The sequence below is a fragment of the Sphaerodactylus townsendi genome, linkage group LG06, assembly GCF_021028975.2.
Source record: "Sphaerodactylus townsendi isolate TG3544 linkage group LG06, MPM_Stown_v2.3, whole genome shotgun sequence".
Classification (NCBI taxonomy): Eukaryota; Metazoa; Chordata; class Lepidosauria; order Squamata; family Sphaerodactylidae; genus Sphaerodactylus; species Sphaerodactylus townsendi.
Window position 1 is genome coordinate 454431 of NC_059430.1, and position 23563 is coordinate 477993.

The following is a 23563-nucleotide window of genomic DNA, read 5'->3' on the forward strand; positions in this document are numbered from 1 at the left end:
AATACCAGACCGAGGAGAAGGCTTTGGTAAGGGGTGGTCTTACTCATCGGGTGCACTTCTGGAGCGAGGCCTGAATTGAATCTGGCAAGAATCCCGAATTGCTGCGTCTGGATGGGGTCACAAAAGAGGCTGAGACAGTTCTCTGCTATTGAGTTGCTGTGTGGTTTCCGGGCTGTATGGCCGTGTTCTAGCAGCATTCTCTCCTGACGTTTCGCCTGCATCTGTGGCTGGCATCTTCAGAGGATCTGTTAAATGGAGACTCTGTTAAATGGAGTTGTCTGTTAAATGGAGACTCTGAAGGCAGAAATGCCAGTTGGGTTTGTTTCCTGTTACCAGTAAGGGACATTCCCTTCCGCTTTGGCCTTCTTGCTTCGTTCTTTAACCTTTTTTTAAAAAAATCCAACTTTATTATTCTCTGGGTCATATATATCAACTTGTGAAGCTGGCTTGTACTGAATCATAAGAACATAAGAACAAGCCAGCTGGATCAGACCAGAGTCCATCTAGTCCAGCTCTCTGCTACTCGCAGTGGCCCACCAGGTGCCTTGGGGAGCTCACAGGCAGGAGGTGAAAGCAATGGCCTTCTGCTGCTGCTGCTCCTGAGCACCTGGTCTGCTAAGGCATTTGCAATCTCAGATCAAGGAGGATCAAGATTGGTAGCCATAGATCGACTTCTCCTCCATAAATCTGTCCAAGCCCTTTTTAAAGCTATCCAGGTGAGTGGCCATCACCCCCTCCTGTGGCAGCATATTCCAAACACCAATCACACGTTGCGTGAAGAAGTGTTTCCTTTTATTAGTTCTAATTCTTCCCCCCAGCATTTTCAATAAATGCCCCCTGGTTCTAGTATTGTGAGAAAGAGAGAAGAATTTCTCTCTGTCAACATTTTCTACCCCATGCATCATTTTATAGACTTCAATCCTATCCCCCCTCAGACGCCTCCTCTCCAAACTAAAGAGTCCCAAACGCTGCAGCCTCTCCTCATAAGGAAGGTGCTCTAATCCTTCAATCATCCTCGTTGCCCTTCTCTGCACTTTTTCTATCTCTTCGATATCCTTTTTGAGATGTGGCGACCAGAACTGAACAAGGCAATTACTCTAAATGCCCGGTTGCACCATCGGCTGGCTTTATATAAGGGCATGACAATCCTTGCAGTTTTATTATCAACTCCTTTCCTAATTATCCCCAGCATAGAGTTTGCCTTTTTCACAGCTGCCATGAATTGAGTTGACATTCACATGGAACTATCAACTAAGACGCCCAAATCCCTTTCCTGGTCTGTGACTGATAGCACTGACCCCTGTAGCGTGTATGTGAAGTTTGGGGTTTTTTTGCCCCTATGTGCATCACTTTGCATTTTGCTACATTGAACTGCATTTGCAATTTCTTAGCCCACTCACCTAATTTATCAAGGTCCGCTTGGAGCTCTTCGCAATCCTTTGTGGTTCTCACCAACCTACATAATTTGGTATCATCTGCAAACTTGGCCACCACGCTACGCAGCCCTACTTCCAGGGACTCAAACTCTGGGTGTATCAGAGTCAGCATTTTCTTTTCCTTTTTCAAATAATTTTTATCAAAAAAAGATTGCATAAAAAGAAAGAAAAGCTAGCAGTAATAACAGTAAGACTAATAACAATACATTTAAAAAATAATGAGTATGAGTCCGCTTTTAAGATCCTATCGCTAGTATACTGAATAGAACCGAAGTCATTAATCATTAAGCAATCTGGTCGTTTCTTACAACATTCTTTTTGAGTTAAAAGTTCTTTAGAAGTCTTCGGTTTTCTTCTCTCGGGTATACCACAGCCTTTCTCCATGTAATGAAAATCCGCTTATTGAAAAATAAGAAAGATTTGAAAAGGGAGAAGATAAGAGAAAAAAAGGAGAAACGAGGAGAAAAACCGGAGGCTGTTTCCAAGAGCTCAGCAGCTCACTCACACAGCTGGTTCTGGATTTTCTCAGACCTATTGGGTCCAAAATCCAGACCCTTCCAGTCTGCCCTGTGAAATTCATAAGCATAAGCATAAGCATTTTTATTGTCATTGTGCACGCACAACGAAATTTACAGCAGCATTCCTCGATGCACACAATTTCAGACTCATCCCCCATCCTCCCTTTCCCCTTCCTCCACCCATCCCTACACAGCCCCAAACACATCAACACGAAGCCGCGGAGTTCAGCATAGCCACAGCTCAAGAGTCAAAGCTGTCTCTAAGCCTCTTTGTCCTAGTTTTGATAGACCTGGATCGTCTGCCGGATGGTCACCGTTCAAAAAGAGAGTGTGCTGGATGAGACGGGTCTCTCAGAATATTTTGGGCTTTCTTTAGGCTTCGGGCATTATAGAGTTCTTCCAAGGAGGGGAGAGGGCAGCCGATTATCCTCTGTGCAGGAGTGATCACCCTTTGGAGCGCCTTCCTATCTGCCACTGTGCAACTGGAGAACCATACACAGATGCAGGAGGTGGAGACACTCTCTATAGCACAGCGGTAAAAGGACACCAGGTGTTTTCCATTCAGTTGTTGTTTCCTTAAAAGTCTCAGATGGTACAGTCTTTGCTGGCCCCCCAGTATCTGAGGAGGCAAGAGATGAAGAAAACTTACTCCACAACTGGCAAAGTAGCCCCTGTCAGCAATGTATAGTCTGGGAGCTCTCAGATGTTCAGCCAGCTCGAAACGCCATTCCACCCAAAGCCGTGAATGTCAGCATTATCTACGCTGGCTGGCAGCCGCTCTCCAAGGTCTGAAGCGGAGGTCTTTCACATCACCCACTGCCGGGGATTGAACCTGGGATTGAGCCTGCAGGCCAAACAGAGGCCCTAACGCTGAGACATGGCCCCTCCTGCAGCAGGGTGATGGCCCACTGAACTATACTGTAGTTCTGCAACAACTCCCCCCTCAAAGAGTGTCACGGTACAGAGCAGGGCCTTCTCAGCAGCGGCACCGAACATCTGAAATGCCCCCACACTAATCATTATTATGCTCATCTTTGTTGGCTTCTGGTACTTTTCTTTTTACATTGTCAGTTCACATCCAACTTATAGCAAGCCTATAGGGCAGTGGTGGCGAACCTATGGCACGGGTGCCAGAGGTGGCACTCAGAGCCCTCTCTGTGGGCACACGTGCACAGAGTTTGTCATGTGATAATAGTGTAATTATTTCAGGGATTTCAGAGATTATTCGCATTAAACCTAAGACCTAGTTCTGGGGAAGCAGCGTAGGTAACCCTGTTAAGCGCTGTTAAACCTCACTGATTTTCATGCAAAGAACTAAAGCGCTATCCTTTACCTGGGAGTAAGCTCGGTTACTGGCAATGGGGCTTGCTTCTGAGTAAACCCTCCTAGGGTCGTGATTCACCTGTTGGAGGAGTTGCACGGTTGCTCCAAAGCAAAGTCACCAACTAGCACCAAGCTTACTCCCGAGTAACCCGCGCCTCAGAGCCAACCATTTTTTCTAAACTAAAACCTCAGTATTCGGGTTAAATTGCTGTGTTGGCACTTTGTGATAAATAAGTGAGTTTTGGGTTGCAATTTGGGCGCTCGGTCTTGAAAAGGTTCGCCACCACTACTATAGGGCAGGGGTCTGCAACCTGTGGCTCTCCAGCTGTCCATGCCCATTGGCCATGCTGGCAGAGGCTGATGGGATTTGTAGTCCATGAACAGCTGGAGAGTCACAGGTTGCAGATCCCTGCTATACGGTTTTCAAGGCAAGAGATATTCAGAGGCGGTTTGCCGTTGCCTGTCTCCACGTCACTACCCTGATGTTCCTTGGAGCCCCCCCCCCCCCAACCTAATCCAAATACAAGTCAGGCCAAACTTCTGAGATCAGACAAGATCAGGCTAGAAAACGTGTCCTTTTCTGAGACAGAGTGCAAATGCGGAAAGGAGCAGAGCTCAAATGCCTTCCTGGCACATGGTCGGCAGCTGCTGTCATCCCTTGGGGGTCCCTCCACCAGATGCGCGTTAATGCGCTAATTTGCTGCTGGCAAACAAGCCAAAGGGGCAGCCGCTCTTGAAACAGCCCCAGGCTCACGTTTCCTCTCTCTCCAGCCCTAACCAGCGCTGCCAGCTAAATGTCACAACCATTTTCTGCAGCAAACAAGGGACACAAGCGCCACTCTGCCACACACAATCTCACTTCTGCTTATCCCCAACGGCAGGGCGAGCAGAACACAGCGCCCAGGCTGGGCATACTCTGTTACGACCGATGTTTTTCTGCTAATGATGTTATTGTTATGTTGTTATGCCTATTGATGTTTTTTTTTTGCCATGCGTAATGTTATGATCACCGATGTTTTGCTGTTTATAATGTTATATTTTATGCTGCCTTTTGCCACGGGTAATGTTATGAGTATTGATGTTTGGTTGTTTATAATGTTATATTTGCTGCTGTTATGCTGTGTTTATTGATGTTGCTGTTTAGATTATGATTGTTGATGTTTTATTGCTTGTATCAGTGGTGGCGAACCTATGGCATGGGTGCCAGAGGTGGCACTCAGAGCCCTCTCTGTGGGCACGCGCAAACCGAGTGCCCCCCCCCTCACACACACACATCTAGGTTGGCCTGGGCCACTGGGCTCGATTATTAAACCTAAGACCTAATTTTGGGGAGGCAGTGTAGGTCACCCTGTTAAGCGCTGTTAAACCCTACTAATTTTCATGCGAACAACTAAAGTGCGATCCTGTACCTGGGAGTAAGCTCGGTTGCTGGCAATGGGGCTTGCTGTAAACCCTCCTAGGATTGCGATTCACCCGTTGGAAGAGTTGCACAGTTGCTTCAAAGCAAAGCCACCGACTACCACCAAGCTTACTCCTGAGTAACGCACGCCTCGGAGCCAATTGTCTTTTCTAAACTAAAACCTCAGTATTCAGGTTCAATTGCCGTGTTGGCCCTTTGCGATAAATAAGTGAGTTTTGGGTTGCAGTTTGGGCGCTCGGTCTCAAAAAGGTTCGCCATCACTGGCTTATATGGTTGTTGTTCACCGCCCTGAGCCCTACTGGGGAGGATGGGATATAAATTGAATAATAATTTTTTTAAAAAATGAATGTGACATTCATTCAAACCGTGGCACAATGCTTCCACCTCCAGCCCTGTGGCTCCTTTCCCAGTCAGGGTTTCCAACTTTTTGGCTCAGCCCACTGCTACACCTTTAACCAGAGACTCCTGGGCCAAAACTGGGGAGCAAAATTCTCTCTCCCATCCTTCTACAGGGATGAAGTTTGCTGCCCTCCGGGAATATGACGCAGGCCAGCCACTTTGGTCCCCGCTGAAGATGTGCCTGCCCTCTGCTCTACTGGCATCTTTCTCCATGAAGCAAACGTGTCCACCCAAAGGAAAGACAGAGCCCCACAGCAGAGGCGTATCTAGGAAAATATAGCCCGGTGCAAAATCTGAGTTTTCTGACCCCCCATCGGGGAGCAGCAGTGGCGTAGTGGTTAAGAGCAGGTGCGCTCTAATCTGGGGAACCAGGTTTGATTCCCCACTCCTCCACACGAGCGGTGGATTTTAATCTGGTGAATCATGTTTGATTCCTCGCCGTTCCACACGAGACGTGGATTTTAACTGATGGATCAGGTTCGTTTCCCCACTTCTCCACTTGAATCAGGTTCATTTCCCCACTTCCCCACCCTGTGGGGTGACCTTGGACTAGTCACAGTTCTCTCAGCATTCTCTCAGCCCTGCCTCCCTCACAAGGTGCCTATTGGGGGGGGGGGGAGATGATTGTAAGCTGCTTCGAGATTCCTTATGGTAGAGAAAAGTGGGGTGCTAAAACCAACCTTTCTTCTCGGCTACAGGGAGCCCCTTTCCTGGCACAGGAGACTTGTACACTGTGGTAGAAGAAGTAAAAAATCGCTAGCACGGAAAATGGCTATCATAAACACAATGGATCTACAGCAGGGGTCTGCAACCTGCGGCTCTCCAGATGTTCGTGGACTACAAATCCCATCAGCCCCTGCCAGCATGGCCAATTGGGAAGCATGGTGTAGTGGTTAAGGGTGGTGGACTTGATAATTTGGAGAACCAGGTTTGGCCATGCTGGCAGGGGCTGATGGGATTTGTAGTCCACGAACATCTGGAGAGCCGCAGGTTGCAGACCCGTGCTCTACAGCAGGGGTAGGGAACCTTTAACACTCAAAGAGCCATTTGGACCCGTTTTCCACGGGAAAAGAAAACACTTGGAGCCGCAAATAATTTTTGACATTTAAAATAAAGATAAAACTGCATATATTGGGTTTTTTTACCTTTTACTCCACTCATTCTGAGAAGTGCAGGGATGCGCCCGCCCTGATGCCTGTAGGGTGGGCAAGGATGAAGCCAGCGGCTCGGCCTCGCCGTCTGCGGGGAAAGCACCCGCCCCGTCCCAACAGGGCGGGCGAGAGGGGAAGCCTGCGGCGCGGTGTGGCCGTCTGCGGGCAGTTGGTTCGCCCGCCCTGCTGCCTGCAGGGCAGGCAAGGATGAAGCTGGCAGCTCGGCTCGTGGAGCCGCAGTGCAAGGGCGGAAGAGCCGCATGCGGCTCTCGAGCCGCAGGTTCCCTACCCCTGATCTACAGGATCCCAAACTGTCATTTTAATTTTTATTTATCAATACACAGCCTTATTGGGTGACTCGGCTGGATTCCAAGGCTATTTTAAACATTCCGCAGAAACAGACCCAGATCTGCCTTCCAGCTTCCCAGAATCCCTTTTCTTACTCACGTTGTTCCATTTCCTGGCCCGGCGACCCGCTTGGAAGTCCCCACCCAGTTTTAGGTTTTAGCTCTTTGCAGAGTGAACATGCTGGATTTCTTTCACAGCAGAGCAGCCGCTAGATCTTTACCCCCCCTCTGCCCACAAGTTATGGGGGACAGCCCCACCCCCATTCATGGAGAATGATTCATCCAAATTGGCACAGAGACGTGCCCAGCGCATGATGCCCAGGAACAGTTGAGTTTGTTTTGCTCAGGATGTCGCTTCATTGACAATAAATCAAAACTCCAGAAAAACATTTAGCAAAGGAGAGCAAGAGTAATTTACCAGGGCTCCCAAAGCTGCATCAGATCACTGCCCAAGAAAGAAAGAAAGAGATGGGAGAAGGAAAGGACAGGGAAGGAGGGAAGGAAGAGAAAAGGAGGAAGGAAAAAGAGGGAGTGAGGCAGGGAGGGACAGAGTGGAGAAGAAAGGAAGATCCCACACAAGAAGGCAGGGAGGCAGGGAGGAGGAGTGGAGAAGGCAGGCAGGCAGGCAGGCAGGGACAAAGAAAGGAACATTCCTGTAGCACAGAAAGAAAAAAAAGAAAAAAACAAAGAAACAAAGAAAGGAAGGAAGGAAGGAGGGAGGGAAGGAAGGAAAGAGAAAAGAAGGGAGGGAGGGAGGGACGAAGAAAGGAAGATTCCTGAAGCACAGAAAGGAAGAGAGGGAGGGAGGGAGGGAGGGAGGGGAGAAGGAAAGGACAGGGGAAGGAAGGAAGAGAAGCAGGCAGGCAGGCAGGCAGGGATGAAGAAAGGAACATTCCTGTAGCACAGAAAGAAAGGAAGGGAAAAATTAATTTTTATACCCTGCTTTTCTCTGTCTTCAGAAGTTTCAAACTGGCTTTTCCCCTTCCCTACAACAGACACTGTGTGAGATAGATGGAGCTGACAAAGTTATTATTATTAATAATATTATTAATATATTGTTAATTCAATTCATAAACGGCTGCCCCTGTAAAACAGGCTCAGAGTGGTGTACAACAATAAATTAGGCTATTAAAGTCAATACCATAAAATACCCATAAGATGGCACCCATCCACATAAACTAAAGTCTACAATCCAACAACCAAAGAAGGAGAGAAAGGGAGGAGAGGCCAGCTAAGATGGAGTATTGTTGCTGCCCTCAACCATCGGCCTGGTGGGACAGCGCTGTCTTGCAGGCCCACAGAACCGGGATAGATCCGGCAGAACCCTGGTCTCATTGGACAGAACGTTCCACTAAGCCGGGGTCAGAACCAGAAATGAGTGGGGATGAGTGGAGAATCGAACCCGGCTCTCCAGATCAGAGGCTGGCGCACTTAACCAGAGAGAACGGAGGGGAAAGTCTTTTCTCGTCGTGTTGGAAAGATTATTCAAAACACACAGAGGACAGATGAAGTAGCAGCTTGCGTTTGGGCTGTGCCGTTCTAGATAGCTTGCGAGGAATACCCCTAGAAGCTTGATACAGGAGATTCTCACCATGTAGAAATCTAACACCTCAAGGTAAAGACTCAGCTAGGACAGTGATGGCGAACCTTTTCGAGACCGAGTGCCCAAATGGCAACCCTAAACCACTTGTTTATCGCAAAGTGCCGACACAGCAATTTAGCCTGAATACTGAGGTTTTAGTGTAGAAAAAATGGTTGGCTTCGAGGTGTGTGTTACTCGGGAGTAAGCTTGGTGGTAGTCGGTGGCTTCGCTTTGAAGCAACTGTGCAATTCTTCCAGTGGGTGAATCACGACCCTAGGAGGGTTTACTCAGAAGCAAGTCCCATTGCCAGCAACTGAGCTTACTCCCAGGAAAAAGGATCACGCTTTAGTTCTTTGCATGAAAATCAGTGGGGTTTAACAGCGCTTAACAGGGCTACCTACACTGCTTCCCCAAAACTAGGTCTTAGGTTTAATGCCAATAATCAAGCCCAGCGGCCCAGGCCAGCCTAGATGCGGGGGGAGGGGGGCGTGCCCACAGAGAGGGCTCTGAGTGCCACCTCTGGCACCCATGCCATAGGTTCGCCACCGCTCAGCTAGGATTTCTCCCTACCTAATCTTCCTCATGGAGGAGTGTTCTGTTGGTACCCTCCTGACCCCTCTCAGCTAGACAGTGAGGTGTAGTGGTTCAGAGCGGCTGACTCTAATCTGGTGAACGGGATTTGTTTTCCCACTCCTGCACATGAAGCCTGCTGCATGACCTTGGGCCAGTCACAGTTCTCTCCGAACTCTCTCAGCCCCACCTGTCCCACAAGGTGCCTGTTGTGGAGGGAGGCCGTTTTAAGCTGCTCTGAGACTCCTCAAAGGTGGACAAAAGTAGGATATAAAAACCAACTCCTCTTCTTCTTGCCAAATTTCATCACCCTTCCTGCATCTTGCCCTCAGATGGGTGGCCTCTTATCTTCAGGCAAAACGAGGCACACCCCAGAGAGAAGGGAAAAGAGAAAAATAAAGGTTTCCCCTGGAAGGTTAATGAGATTTCCATTACATGTTGGAAATTGGACAAAGCACCCCACACCTCATTATTCTTTCCTTGGGACCTCCAGAAACGGAAGGGGGGCAGGCGCTGTCTCCTCCCCCCCCCCCAACCCCTTTAGACCGTGATGCTATTTTTAAAATATCCCCAAGACAATGACTGTCGAAATTAGGGAAATTCCAGAAGGCAACGGCCATTCAAAGGCGAAGCAGCTGCAGAAACAATGAGACCTCTTTCACAATTAATGGGCCACAGCCATGTAGCCGAGAAAAGCCACAACGGTCAAAGATCGATTCAAAAATCAATCTTTTCCCTTCAGAATTTCACGGCAGCATGTGCTAGTTGTACAATAAGCACCTTTAAAAACGACTGTCCCAGTTTGGAGAGGAGGTGTCTGAGGGGGGATATGATTGAAGTCTATAAAATTATGCATGGGGTAGAAAATGTGGACAGAGAGAAATTTGTCTCTCTGTCTCACAATACTAGAACCAGGGGGCATCCATTGAAAATGCTGGGGGGAAGAATTAGGACTAATAAAAGGAAACACTTCTTCACGCAACGTGTGATTGGTGTTTGGAATATGCAGCCTCAAAATGTTTTTAATGAATCCCCTTTCAATATGATTCTCTGGCTGAAATGTTTTGGAAATGTCTTCAGTCGCTGTGTGATCTTTCGGCTAGGTTTCCCACATCTCTCCGCTTCTTCCTCTGAGCTTACTCTGTTCCCCCTTGTCTGTTTATTTGCCGCTTTTCTCTGTTTGTTCTTTGGGGGGGGGGGCAATCTTTGAAGCATTAAGTATACAGGGAAGAGAAAGTGCAGCTCGAGACTGTAAAGAACTGAAGTATCAATTCAACACAGAACGGAAAAAAAAAGAAGAGGAAAAATCACAAAATGGCGGCTAGGAATTTTTTCAAGGGTGTGAGCGCAAACAAAAATGGGGGGGTGAAAATGTTTTACAAAACTTTTAAACAAATGTTTTACAAACATTTTTACAAATGTTTTAATTTATTTATTTATTGGTTATATTTCTATACCGCCCTCCCCCGAAGGGCTTAAGAGATTTGTATGGAAAGGGCCGATACATGGTTGGTTCCACCTCCTCCGGCAGCAGTTTTATGGCTATGCCCCCCTCCCCGTGTCAAAATTCCACAGGGACCCCTGTTGTAAATATCAGACATAAAATTTACATTGACTATTACTAACTGTCTTCATGGCGCATTGCTTGAATTTCTCCAGCATTACTGGGACCAGGTCAGAGCCCAGCAATCTTTATGGACAGTTCCTTAGGAGAAACGAACAAAACAAAGGTTGCCACCTGGGGGTTTCAATTTATTTATTCTGAAAACCATGTTCACGTGAAAGAGTACACTAAATAGGACACATTTTCCTTTCTTCAACCCTAACATGTGGACTGCGTGCTGTCAGCCGGCACCGAGACTTCCTTCTGGTGTGTTTCGAACGTTGGACGCAAAGGCAAATTTCTTGATGGGCCAGGACCTGGTGGAGGAAAGACATGAGAAGGGTTAGGGCTGTGGTGGCGAACCTTTGGCACTCCAGATGTTATGGACTACAATTCCCATCAGCCCCTTCCAGCATGGCCAATTGTAGTCCATAACATCTGGAGTGCCAATAGGCCATGCTGGCAGGGGCTGATGGGAATTGTAGTCCATAACATCTGGAGTGCCAAAGGTTCGCCACCACTGGGTTAGGGAGACGGGTTTGGCTAGCAGGCTGTCTTTCCTAGGAAACAAAGAGGGCCCAGCAGCAGCATTTGGCCCTTCCCACCTTTGGAAAGCCCAGCACTGCTTGGCTTGAACTGGGCAACTGTGCTGCTCTAAGAACTGCACTTATTTGCCAAAGAGGTGAAGGAGAGTATCCTGAGACCAATTAAGCGTGGTCTCCAGGTTGGCTTGTGTGGGAGTGCACAAGCTAATCTGGTTCACCAGATAAGCCTCCACAGCTCAAGGGGCAGAGCGGGGAATCAAACCCGGCTCTCCGGGATGTAAGGATGCCTAGAAAGGCCAATGGAACCACGGGAGGGGCCATGGATTAGTGACCGGGCATCTGCTTGGTATGCAGAAGGTGAGTCAAACGGAGCCTCCAAGTCCAGAAGCAGCTTATCTGGGACCAAGGTGAGAAGCAGCTATCTCCATCATGTCCTGCTTGTGGGTTTCCCAGCGGAACCTGGCTTGGTTTGGAGAACAGTGCACCGTGTTGGGTAGACTCTGAGTCCCATCCTGGGAGGCAGCTCCTACGGTTTCACATACCCGGCATCCTAATCGTCAATGTACTCAAACGGCTCCGGAGGTTCTGGCTCCTGCTCTTCTTCCTCGATCTTCGGCCCGTGCGCTGCCACCGGCTCAACCAGCTCCTCTGTCCCCTCGCTGGTGTCTCGCAGGACAATGATGCCACCGATGGACAGCTAAGGAGACGGAACCAAAAGGTTAGTCTTGCGGGGGTGGGGGCTTTAATGCATGGGGTAGAAAATGTGGACAGAGGGAAATTTCTCTCTCTTTCTCACAATACTAGAACCAGGGGGCATTCATTGAAAATGCTGGGGGGAAGAATTAGGACTAATAAAAGGAAACACTTCTTCACGCAACGTGTGATTGGTGTTTGGAATATGCTGCCACAGGAGGTGGTGATGGCCACTAACCTGGATAGCTTTAAAAGGGGCTTGGACAGATTTATGGAGGAGAAGTCAATCTCTGGCTACCAATCTTGATCCTCCTTGATCTCAGATTGCAAATGCCTTAGCAGACCAGGTGATCGGAAGCAACAGCCGCAGAAGGCCATTGCTTTCACCTCCTGCACCACCAAACAGCAATATTCCAAACAGCATATTACACTCCCACACACGCCAGCTGGGTGACCTTGGGCTAGTCACAGCTTCTTGGAGCTCTCTCAGCCCCACCCACCTCACAGGGTGTTTGTTGTGAGGGGGGAAGGGCAAGGAGATTGTAAGCCCCTTTGAGTCTCCTGCAGGAGAGAAATGGGGGATATAAATCCAAACTCTTCTTTTTCTTCTTCTTCGCCACTTGAAGATCCCCTCTGATGGGCAGACAGGATCTGTGCAGGGCAGACTCGATCTGGCTCACTGACCACCATGAGGACAGCAGGAGCCAGAGATCAACTGAGACATCTGGGGGTCAATGAAGAAAATCCCGATCCACGCCAGCCAGCCAATGATGATAAAAAATTCACAACGGTGAATTAGATCACCAACATTGGGCTCCCTGAGCCTGCTGCCACTCAGACTGTGCCGTGGTTCTGCTCATTCCATGTGTCTGAAGCACACGGGGGATAGAAGATCCCAGAGAGCAGGGTGTGAAGCCGGGGGGGGGGGGGGGGGTGGTTCAGCATTTCGCAAGACATCCTCATGTTCCCAATAGGGTTGAGCCCAAACGATGGTGCTCAGAAAATTTGGGGTTTGGGCCTTTAAAACCCAGAAATTTTCAGTAAAGCCAAATAAAACGGATGCCCATTGGCTTTATTCGGCTTTTACCGAAATTTTTCGAGTTTTTTCGGAGCAGCAGCGGCGTAGGAGGTTAAGAGCTCGTGTATCTAATCTGGAGGAACCGGGTTTGATTCCCCGCTCTGCCGCCTGAGCTGTGGAGGCTTCTCTGGGGAATTCAGATTAGCCTGTGCACTCCCACACACGCCAGCTGGGTGCCCTTGGGCTAGTCACAGCTTCTCGGAGCTCTCTCAGCCCCACCTACCTCACAGGGTGTTTGTTGTGAGGGGGGAAGGGCAAGGAGACTGTCAGCCCCTTTGAGTCTCCTGCAGGAGAGAAAGGGGGGATATAAATCCAAACTCTTCTTCTTCTTTAAAAACCCAAACCCGAAAAGTTTCTGTTCTTCCCACCGCTGCTTTTCAAATCCACGAAGACTTGGAAAGTGGCAGTGAAGTGTGGGTGTGGGGAGAGAGTTTCAACTGAATGCTGGAGTTCAGAATTCAGTTGAAGCTCTCTCAGCCAATAAAGCCAAATAGCCGGGGTGGGGGTGGGGGTCATGGTGGTTAAAATAAAACCTGAAAAAAACTGATTTGGGTACACCCCCCCCCCCCCAAGTTGTTTGGTTTTTCAGGTTTTTAACCAATCACCAGCCCTAGTTCCCAACATCTCCCTACGGAGGGGTGCCAATGGGGTGAGAGGCCGTAGGAGGGACTTACGGTCTTGAAGGGCTGGTAGCGGCAGCTCTCCGGCATGCTGAGGACCTTGAGCTGGGCGGGCATCACCCGGGCCGGGTTGTCGAGCAGCTGGAAGTTGGGCTCAGGTTCCTTCTTCTTCTCTTCTTTCTTCTCAGTCTCATCCTAGGAGGAAGTAGAAGGAAGACCTTCACACCACAGGACACAACTGGGGGCTCCGGTCTGGAGAAGCGAAGGCGAAGGGGGGACATGACAGAATGATAGTTGAAATATCTGACGGGATGCCGTGTCGAAGAGGGAGCAAGCTTGTTTTCTGCTGCCTCGGAGACTAGGGCACGGAGTCATGGGTTCAAGGTGCAGGAAAAGAGATCCCACCTAAACATCAGGAAGAACTTCCTGAGGGTTAGGGCTGTTGGACAGCGGAATGCACTTCCTCGGCGTGTGGTGGAATGTGGAGGTTTTTAAAGAGTAGGTCAATGGCCATCTGTCATTGATTGTGTGACTGGAGCTACACTTCTTCACGCAACGTGAAGATGCCAGCCACAGATGCAGGCGAAACGTCGGGAGAGAATGCTGCTAGAACACGGCCACACAGCCCGGAAACCCCACAGCACCCCAGTGATTCCGGCCGTGAAAGCCTTCGACAATATACTGGTAGTCTGTTAGGTACAGTGATAAGTGGATGTTTAGGAATCACGCTAGCACAATAAACGCACCGTGCACTTTATATTGAGGCTTGGGTATTTCCAGGTATATCTTCGTGTTTCTGAATGCAGAAGGTCCCAGGTCCCAGGGATTTGGGCGTCTTAGTTGACAGTCCCATGGGAATGTCAACTCAGTGCATGGCAGCTGTGAAAAAGGCAAACTCTATGCTGGGGATAATTAGGAAAGGAGTTGATAATAAAACTGCAAGGATTGTCATGCCCTTATATAAAGCAGTGGTGCGACCGCACTTGGAGTCCTGTGTTCAGTTCTGGTCGCCACATCTCAAAAAGGATATCGAAGAGATAGAAAAAGTGCAGAGAAGGGCAACAATGATGATTGAGGGACTGGAGCACCTTCCTTATGAGGAGAGGCTGCAGCGTTTGGGACTCTTTAGTTTGGAGAGGAGATGGCTGAGGGGGGATAGGACTGAAGTCTATAAAATTATGCATGGGGTACAAAATGTGGACAGAGAGAAATTTTTCTCTCTTTCTCACAATACTAGAACCAGGGGGCATCCATTGAAAATGCTGGGGGGAAGAATTATAATATAAGGAAACACTTCTTCACGCAACGTGTGATTGGTGTTTGGAATATGCTGCCACAGGAGGTGGTGATGGCCATTAACCTGGATAGCTTTAAAAAGGGCTTGGACAGATTTATGGAGGAGAAGTCGATCTATGGCTACCAATCTTGATCCTCCTTGATCTGAGATGGCAAATGCTTTAGCAGACCAGGTGCTCAGGAGCAGCAGCAGCAGCAGAAGGCCATTGCTTTCACATCCTGCAGGTGAGCTCCCAAAGGCACCTGGTGGGCCACTGTGAATAGCAGAGAGCTGGACTAGATGGACTCTGGTCTGATCCAGCAGGCTAGTTCTTATGTTCTTATGTTCTTATGTCCATCCCAGGCATCTCCAGCTAAAAGGATCAGGTGGGAGGTGACGTGAGAGACCTCTAGTGAGACGCTGCAGAGTGGCTGCCAGTCTGAGCAGACGATACTGACCTTGATGGACCGAGGGCTGGATTCAGCACGAGGCAGCTGTATTTTCTGTCTGGATTCTGCTGGGCGTGGCACCCTGCTCCTGCCCACTTACGGCACCAGTGCACCTGTGGATGTGGCCACTCAGACTTTTGGAGGGAGCCACACCCACTTTGGGGGACCCCTCCCCTGCCTACCCCTCGGCCCTCTGAACAAGCTTCCTTTTCCTGCCTACTTGAAAACCCTTCCACTGATGGAGTGTGAGGGGGTGGCGCACAGATCCCACGGCCACCAGAAAATGCCGCCTGCACTGTAAGCCGGCTGCTCACTCTTCCTCTTGAGAGCCAGTATGGTGTAATGGTTAAGAGCAGGTGCACTCTAATCTGGAGAACCAGGTTTGATTCCCTACTCCTCCACCTGAGTGGCAGAGGCTTATCCGGTGAACCAGATTAGCTGATGCACTCCAACACAAGCCAGCTGGGTGACCTTGATATAGTCACCGTTCTTTGGAGCTCTCTCAGCCCTACCCACCTCACAGGGTGTTTGTTGTGGGTGGGGGAAGGGGAGAGGAAGGAGAGTATGACCCCCGTTGAGTCTCCTTACAGGAGACAAAGGTGGGGTATGAATTCAAACTCCTCCTCCTTCTTCAGTGGCACTGGGTAAGATATTCAGCCAGCAGCAAAGGTAGTACTTGAGCAGCAGTGGTGTAGGAGGTTAAGAGCTCGTGTATCTAATCTGGAGGAACCGGGTTTGATTCCCCACTCTGCCGCCTGAGCTGTGGAGGCTTATCTGGGGAATTCAGATTAGCCTGTACACTCCCACACACGCCAGCTGGGTGACCTTGGGCTAGTCACAGCTTCTCGGAGCTCTCTCAGCCCCACCTACCTCACAGGGTGTTTGTTGTGAGACACCCAGGGGGTATCCAGCCCCTTAGAGACTCCTGCAGGAGGGGGATATAAATCAAACTACTACTCCTCTCCTCCTCCTCCTCCCTGTTGTGGTTGTGGTAGGAGGTTAAGAGCTCGTGTATCTAATCTGGAGGAACCCAGCGTTTGATTCCCAGCTCTGCATACAGGCTGTGGGAGGCTCTCTGGGGAATTCAGATTAGCCTGTACACTCCCACACACGCCAGCTGGGTGACCTTGGGCTAGTCACAGCTTCTCGGAGCTCTCTCAGCCCCACCTACCTCACAGGGTGTTTGTTGTGAGGGGGGAAGGGCACGGAGATTGTCAGCCCCCTTGAGACTCCTGCAGGAGAGAAAGGGGGGGATATAAATCCAAACTACTACTCCTCCTCCTCCTCCTCCTCCTGTTGTGGTTGTGGCGTAGGAGGTTAAGAGCTCGTGTATCTAATCTGGAGGAACCGCGTTTGATTCCCCGCTCTGCCGCCTGAGCTGTGGAGGCTTCTCTGGGGAATTCAGATTAGCCTGTGCACTCCCACACACGCCAGCTGGGTGACCTTGGGCTAGTCACAGCTTCTCGGAGCTCTCTCAGCCCCACCCGCCTCACAGGGTGTTTGTTGTGAGGGGGGAAGGGCAAGGAGGGGGGAAGGGCAAGGAGATTGTCAGCTTTGAGTCTCCTGCAGGAGAGAAAGGGGGGATATAAATCCAAACTCAAACTCTTCTTCTTCTTGAGAAGAGCTTTTGAAGGGAGGGGTGAAGGGTGTCTGGGTGGGTAGGCCAGAGAAGACTGTGGGCAAGGGTCTCCATGGCCATGGGCCGTGGCAGCCACTCCCACTCCGGGTCCACTGATGCCCTACCTGTGAAGGAAACAGTCCCCCCACCCCCACGGTGCCTGATCTGCAGAAGCCTGAGGTCAAGAAACCGGAATGTCTCTTGGAGCCTCCTTGCGCATTCCAAACGCAACGAGGGCATTTTTCTGGGCCGTAAACCTGTCTTGTTAGATGGCAGGAACGTGGAACGGGCCAGGATGGATGGTCCTGGGGGGAGATATTTCAGGGACATTTTGCTCCCTGGATAGTCTCCGTGGCCCACGATCCGGGAGGAAAACCTTCCGCGGCCTCGTTAAAATACCTCCCGGCCCGAGTCATGTTTTCCCTGCTTTCTGGCAGGTAGGAGACCTGGTCACATGTTTGGATAACACGGAAGGTGGCTGTAAATTCCCAGAGACTCGGGAAAGGAAAAACGGCCTGGAAAATAGCAAGTCGGGAGCTGAAAACGCCAATGTGATTATCCAGACAGGGCTGTGCGGGGCCTGAGAATTTGCCAGAAAGTTAGCCCTCAAAGAATACAGCCTCCAGCAGAAGGAGGGGGTTTTTTTTGGAGTTCTCTTGCAATTACAGCTGAGACCACTACAGAGATCAGATGCCCTAGTACAGGGGTCTGCAACCTGCGGTTCTCCAGATGTTCATGAACTACATTTCCCATCATTCGCTTTCGCAGAGCCCTTCGGGGATGGGGCGGTATAAAAATCAAATAAATAAATAAATAAATAAATCAGCCCCTGCTAGCATGGCCAATTGGCCATGCTGACAGGGGCTGATGGGAATTGTAGTTCATGAACATCTGGAGAACCGCAGGTTGCAGACCCCTGCCCTAGTAGAAACCGTTTCAGGGAGCAGCCACGTCCGTCTGTGGTAGAACATAAAGCTTCAAGATCAGCAGCACCCTAGACAGCAGCAATACTATCAAGTTCAGATCAGCACTGGAGTTGCGGAATTTGCTGTAACGTGCTGTTTTTCACATCTCGTGTTCTAATTCCTATAATCATATAACTGTACTACAGTGGTGGGATCCAAACATTTTAGTAACAGGTTCCCATGCTGGTGGGATTCAAACAGTGTCATAGCGCCAATGGGGCTGGGTGGGAAGGACACTGACGAGCGCGTGGCGGGCATTCAGTGAGCGGGGCTGTGGCAGGGAGGGCGCGGCAGCTCATGCCCGTCCTTGGGCAGGTGAAGCGAATGAAGGCAGGCTTGAAGCTGCGCAGGCTGCCACGCACGCCGGTGCACCTCCTGCTAGACTGCTTCCAGTTCTGCGCGCTACTGCCGAGAGGAGGGGCGTAACGGAGGCAAAAATCACGTGGCAAAATCATCAATGAGTAACCCCCTCTCGGCACACACAAATAATGAGTCACCTACTCTCGGGAACCTGTGAGAACCTGCTGGATCCCACCTCTGACTGTACATTACTTCATTTTACCCTATTTTGTGGTGTTAAGATCAGTGACTGCAATATCTAATAAGCGGTAGCGACGGCTACCCCCACCCAAACTGGCCACAGCTCTCCAGAGTCTCAGAGGGAGGAGGCCTTCCATGCTACCCACCACGGGGTCCTTTTGGCTGGCGATGCCAAGAACTGAAGCTGGAACCTTCTGGAAGCGAAGCCCCTGGGCCACACCCGCTCTCCCCCACAGCCCACCTCACGTCAACACTGCACCCCAGAAATCCTGAAGACAGATGGAGCCGTTTTTACGACGACACTTACCACTTCCATTTTCTCCTCCTCCTTCTTCTCTTTTTCCTTCTCTTTCTCCTTCTTCTTCGCTTTCGCAGTGATGGAGAGCACAGCGGTGGACACCTGCGCGGGACAGCAACAACGCCTTTAAACCAAGCCAGCCCGGAGCAGCTCACGGCCCGCAACTCTAGCCGACAGTCCCGCAGGCTTTCTCATTAATCTGCCATGGTAAATCTCCTGCGTTTTATTTCGTTTTCAATCGTGACCCACCTCAGGTCCCTGTTGCCTGGAAGAAGGACTTGCTACAGCACAGGTGTCAAACTCGCGGCCCTCCAGATGTTATGGACTACAGTTCCCATCATCCCCTGCCAGCATCATGCTGGCAGGGGATGATGGGAACTGTAGTCCATAACATCTGGAAGGAACCTGGTTCTAATTATTCAATGTCTTTCTGAGTTCATTCATTCATTCATTTCATTCGATTTCATTCATTCGATTCCATTCATTCATTCATTCATTCATTCATTCATTCATTCATTCATTTCATTCAACTTACATATACCGCAGCCCAACCCCCATTGGAATATCACTAAACAAATATAAGTGGCGAATGCAGGTAAACTTCGAATGCAAGTAGCATTCAGAGGTAAAATGTCCTGAAAGCATTTAGAGGGGGGGTAAAGGGAGGTGCCTGGTCTTACTAACCAGGTAAAGACCAGATTCCCAAACATTCCTACAACAGTCAGCGAAAACTGGAGAATCATTTCTAGGAGACTCTTTTTTCAGCTCCCAAAGGTTAGTTCTTAGCAGAATAACCCAGGTGCAAAGAAGCTCAGCTCCCGTGGTCTTGTGTGAGATGCTGTACCAGATTACAGGGCCTTGACTGCAAGAAGATGCTACCAGAGCATGCAGGAACACAACAGGCACCTCCCTCCCTCCAACAGCAGGGAAGACTGATTCATCTCTGTTATCAGAAGCATGACCCAATCAGATATGACGCAGGATGGAATCAAGCCTCTAGATGAAAACTGATTGGGAGGGGACAAAAGCCGGAACAAGGAATCACGCAGAGTCACGGCGGACAGCCTCTTCTGGGGACTCAGAGGTGCTTTTCGTTATTTTGGGGTCAAGCTGTCTGGGAATCACTGCCACAATGACAGTTTGGTAGCCTGAGATCAGGGACCCCAAGCTTTCTGAGTCTGCGGGCACCTTTGGAATTCTGGCATGGGGGAATGGGTGCAATTCCAAAATGGCTGCCACATGAGGCAGAGCCAATGAAAAACGGCGGCTGTAACTCTTCCCCAGAACATTATACCGAGGCTGCAATAATACACAAGATAAATATCCATCCAAGCAGTACAGCATATCTGTTGCTTTGCTCTATTTGACAGGGACACATGTATAGGATTGCACTTAATCTGTAAGACATATATCCCAAAGATAGTGATCCCAGAATATTACTGGCAAGCATGCTTGTCTCACAATCCCAGATTCGTTGCCACGTAATATGGAGAAGGACCCCAGGAAGGCCTTTTCTCCCGGCCAGCTCGGATCTTAAGGCAAGGTGTAACCAGTCATGAAGGCAATGAACAAAACAAAAAAAGGGGCTAGTGAAGATCCTCCCTGACACCGTAAAACCACACTTATTCAATGATCCTGGCGTGTTTCGTGTCAAAACGCTTCCTCGGGGGATCCAACCTAGCTTTCAACAATGGCTCAAAAGGTTTCCTGGACTGCGAGCGACGTCCTTGCTGTCGCGGCCCCTCTGAACATCTCCAGACGTGCCAAAGCGTCCCACACCCCCTGGGAATAACCCAGGCCATCCAGAAGAATCCAGAGGTCAAAGGGTTTCTTTCCCTGGCTATCTGACAACACTCAGACCAGCCCACCATGGCCCGAGAAGTACTGTCGCGATGACAGTTAGATCATAGTGATCATATCCTATCCAACAGAGGTATGGAGTCAGCAAGAAAGGAATGATCCTGACAGCTAAAGAACAGCAAACGCAGACGGTTCCAGCCAGTTGCTGAAGTGACCTTTACACAGTGATTGGGTGGAACCAATGTATATAAGTAACAACGGTATACTTTGTGTGTTTTTTGTTCCCTTAGGGGAAACAAGTGTCTGGCGAAGCACTTTGTTGGACTTGTTTAATATACTCTGTATATTGTATGTACATACATAAGCAACTCTCGGTAAAAGCCTTCTTTTTGAAAAGAATCTGCTATTAGTAGGTATTTCTTCTTCTTGAAGGTGGGAGTTTGCTGTATATGCCCACTTGTCTACCGCTCAAGTTTGCTCTCAAGTACGGCCCTGGTAGGGCGCACAAACCTTTTCTTTCTCCTTCTCCTTCGGCACTTCCAGGGGCGCAGGGTAGGCGAAGGTGGAGGGCTTCACGTTGGATCTGTACTGCACTTTTGGCATCTGCACACAGAAGACAATTTGGAAAAGGAAAAGAAGCAAGTTAAGCAGCTGTCTCCTTTGGGGCACTTGAAAGGAGAGATACCAAATCATGCAACTCTCAGTTAATAGTAGATTACATTCAGAGGCGTATGGGGGGGGGGGGAAATGGTGCCTGGGGACAAAACCTCCTCTGGGAACGCCCCCCCCCCCCATGAGTCATGGAGCACCGCTCCCGGGGAGGTCTGCCTGCCTCGTCTGACTTTGGCTCGCCCACATCGTCCTTTGATGCCATGGGAAAATGGGGGGCAGGAGAAACTGAGAAGTCAGACGAGGGGGAAGGCATCTGGTCACGTGGTGGGCCGATTTTGCGGCCCCCACGTGACCAAATTAGTTGCGCCTGGTTACCCCATGTCCCCAGGCAGATATGCCCCGATTATACTGACAGTCAAGTCTGGATTATTGGGGAGCCGATAGGCAAGACACAAACGCGCACAAACATGCACACATGTTTTCCTAATCTTTGGTCTAAATCCAGGGTTATTTCAAACTATGACTCCTCAGATGTTCATGAAATTACAATTCCCCGTAGTAGCTCTACAGCATGGCCATGCTGGCAGGGGCTGATGGGAATTAGCAGTCCATGAACATCTGGAGGAGCCATAGTTTGCGAAGACCCTGGTCTAAATGTTTAACTTTTCAAAAAATTGCCTCTTTGAGAAAGAGGCCTGATAGCAGAGAACTTTTTAAACAGGAGAGGTGGAAGGCCAGCAGCCAATTCTCCACGGAGCTTCCGGCTGCCACCCTGACTCTCTCCCGCCACCGTTCCTACTCCTGCAGCTCATACCTTCAGGTCCTTGTTGAGGCCGATGACACAAGTCGGGGTGAAAGCCAGCGACAAGAAATGAGAGAGCGGGAACCAGAACCAGAACTGAGTGAAGACCAGAACGCCGACCACTGAGGGCATGTGAGTGTGTCCAGTCCGGGACTGCAGAGAAAATGAAGTGGCCCGATTGTGACCGCTACCAACAAAGAGACCACTGAGAGAAGATATTTATTATCTCGCCGATCTACTCAAAATTGGAGGACTCCGGCGACAAAGCTCACATCACGTCCCAGGCTTCCATTTCTGAATGAATGAAAAAGTGAATGAATGAAATGAATGAAAAAGTGCAGAGAAGGGCAATGTAGCAAAATGTAAAGTGATGCACATAGGGGCAAAAAATCCAAACTTCACATACACGCTACAGGGGTCAGTCTTATCAGTCACAGACCAGGAAAGGGATTTGGGCGTCTTAGTTGATAGTTCCATGGGAATGTCAACTCAATGCCTGGCAGCTGTGAAAAAGGCAAACTCTATGCTGGGGATCATTAGGAAAGGAGTTGAGAGGAAAATAAAGAACTGCAAGGGTGTCATGCCCTTATATATAAAGCTGACTGCACTTGGAGTACTGTGAATTTCAATTCTGGTGCAGCATCTCAAAAAAAGGATATCGAAGAGATAGAAAAAAAGAAGTGCAGAGAAGGGAGCCTTGAGGGATGATTGAGGGACTGGAGCACCTTCCCTTATGAGGCTGCAGCGTTTGGGACTCTTTAGTTTGGAGAGAGAGCGTCTGGAGGGGATATGATCGAAGTCTGTAAAATTATGCATGGGGTAGATAATGTTGACAGAGAGAAATTTTTCTCTCTTTCTCACAATACTAGAACCAGGGGGCATCCATTGAAAATGCTGGGGGGAAAGAATTAGGACTAATAAAAGGGAAACACTTCTTCACACAACGTGATGTGATTGGTGTTTGTTTGGAATGCGCTGCCACAGGAGGTGGTGATGTGGCCCACTCACCTGGATAAGCTTTAAAAGGGAGCTTGGACAGATTTATGGAGGAGAAGTCGATTTATGGCTACCAATCTTGATCCTCCTTGATCTGAGGTTGCAAATGCCTTAACAGACCAGGTGCTCAGGAGCAGCAGCAGCAGAAGGCCCTTGCTTTCACCTCCTGCATGTGAGCTCCCAAAGGCACCTGGTGGGCCACTGCGAGTAGCAGAGTGCTGGACTAGATGGACTCTGGTCTGATCCAGCTGGCTTGTTCTTATGTTCTTATGAATGTCTTCCCAGTATTTTTTGGCTTTCTTGCACGACTATCAAACACAGCAGAAAGAATCATCCACTTCTTGGCTTTTCTGGCATTTCCCTTTATAATTCTTATCCATCATCTCTATGTCTTTCGGGGTGATGTGCCACTGGCAAAACACCTTGTACCATTTTCTTTTAATGCTGTGAAGTTTCCACCTTTTTGTCCACAGGACTCATTCCAGAAATCCCTTCCTGCCCCTCCTCCATTCAGATTTCTCTCTGATCATATGGATAGAGTGTAAAGTGGTAAAAAAGTTTCGGGAGAATATTTTGAAATATGTAGAACAGCAAGTAAAAGTAAAAATTGATGTAAACAATGATTTATTAATTGTGGGGATAATAGATGATATAAGAGTGAACAGAACTTTGGAACCAATGTATAAAATAATGAGTGTTGGCGCTGGGCTGGAAAGATAACAAGAAATGGACAGTCTCTCAAAATGGGTTGGAATATATTTAAAAGGAACAAAATACAGTTAGAGATTTTTGAGAGACTGGCAAAAAAATACACTATGGCAAGAGGAAACTAGAAGATATTATGAAGCTATATGGACATTTGTATGAAGAGATGATGGATGGAAAGAAGCGAGGATTTAGCGAGAAGAACTATGGAACAAAG

General features: G+C 49.1%; 1 protein-coding gene across 1 annotated transcript in view; it reads right to left on the reverse strand.

Annotated features, from left to right (window-relative positions):
• Positions 1–10487: 10487 nt before the first annotated feature.
• PSMD1 (proteasome 26S subunit, non-ATPase 1) overlaps positions 10488–23563 on the reverse strand; it is a 134175-nt gene continuing 121099 nt past the window's right edge. Inside the window, 6 exon segments of the mRNA XM_048500710.1 lie at positions 10488–10666; positions 11437–11591; positions 13340–13480; positions 18441–18533; positions 20742–20834; positions 21658–21833. Coding sequence (XP_048356667.1) covers positions 11445–11591; positions 13340–13480; positions 18441–18533; positions 20742–20834; positions 21658–21833 — 650 coding nt within the window. The 3' untranslated portion in view covers positions 10488–10666; positions 11437–11444.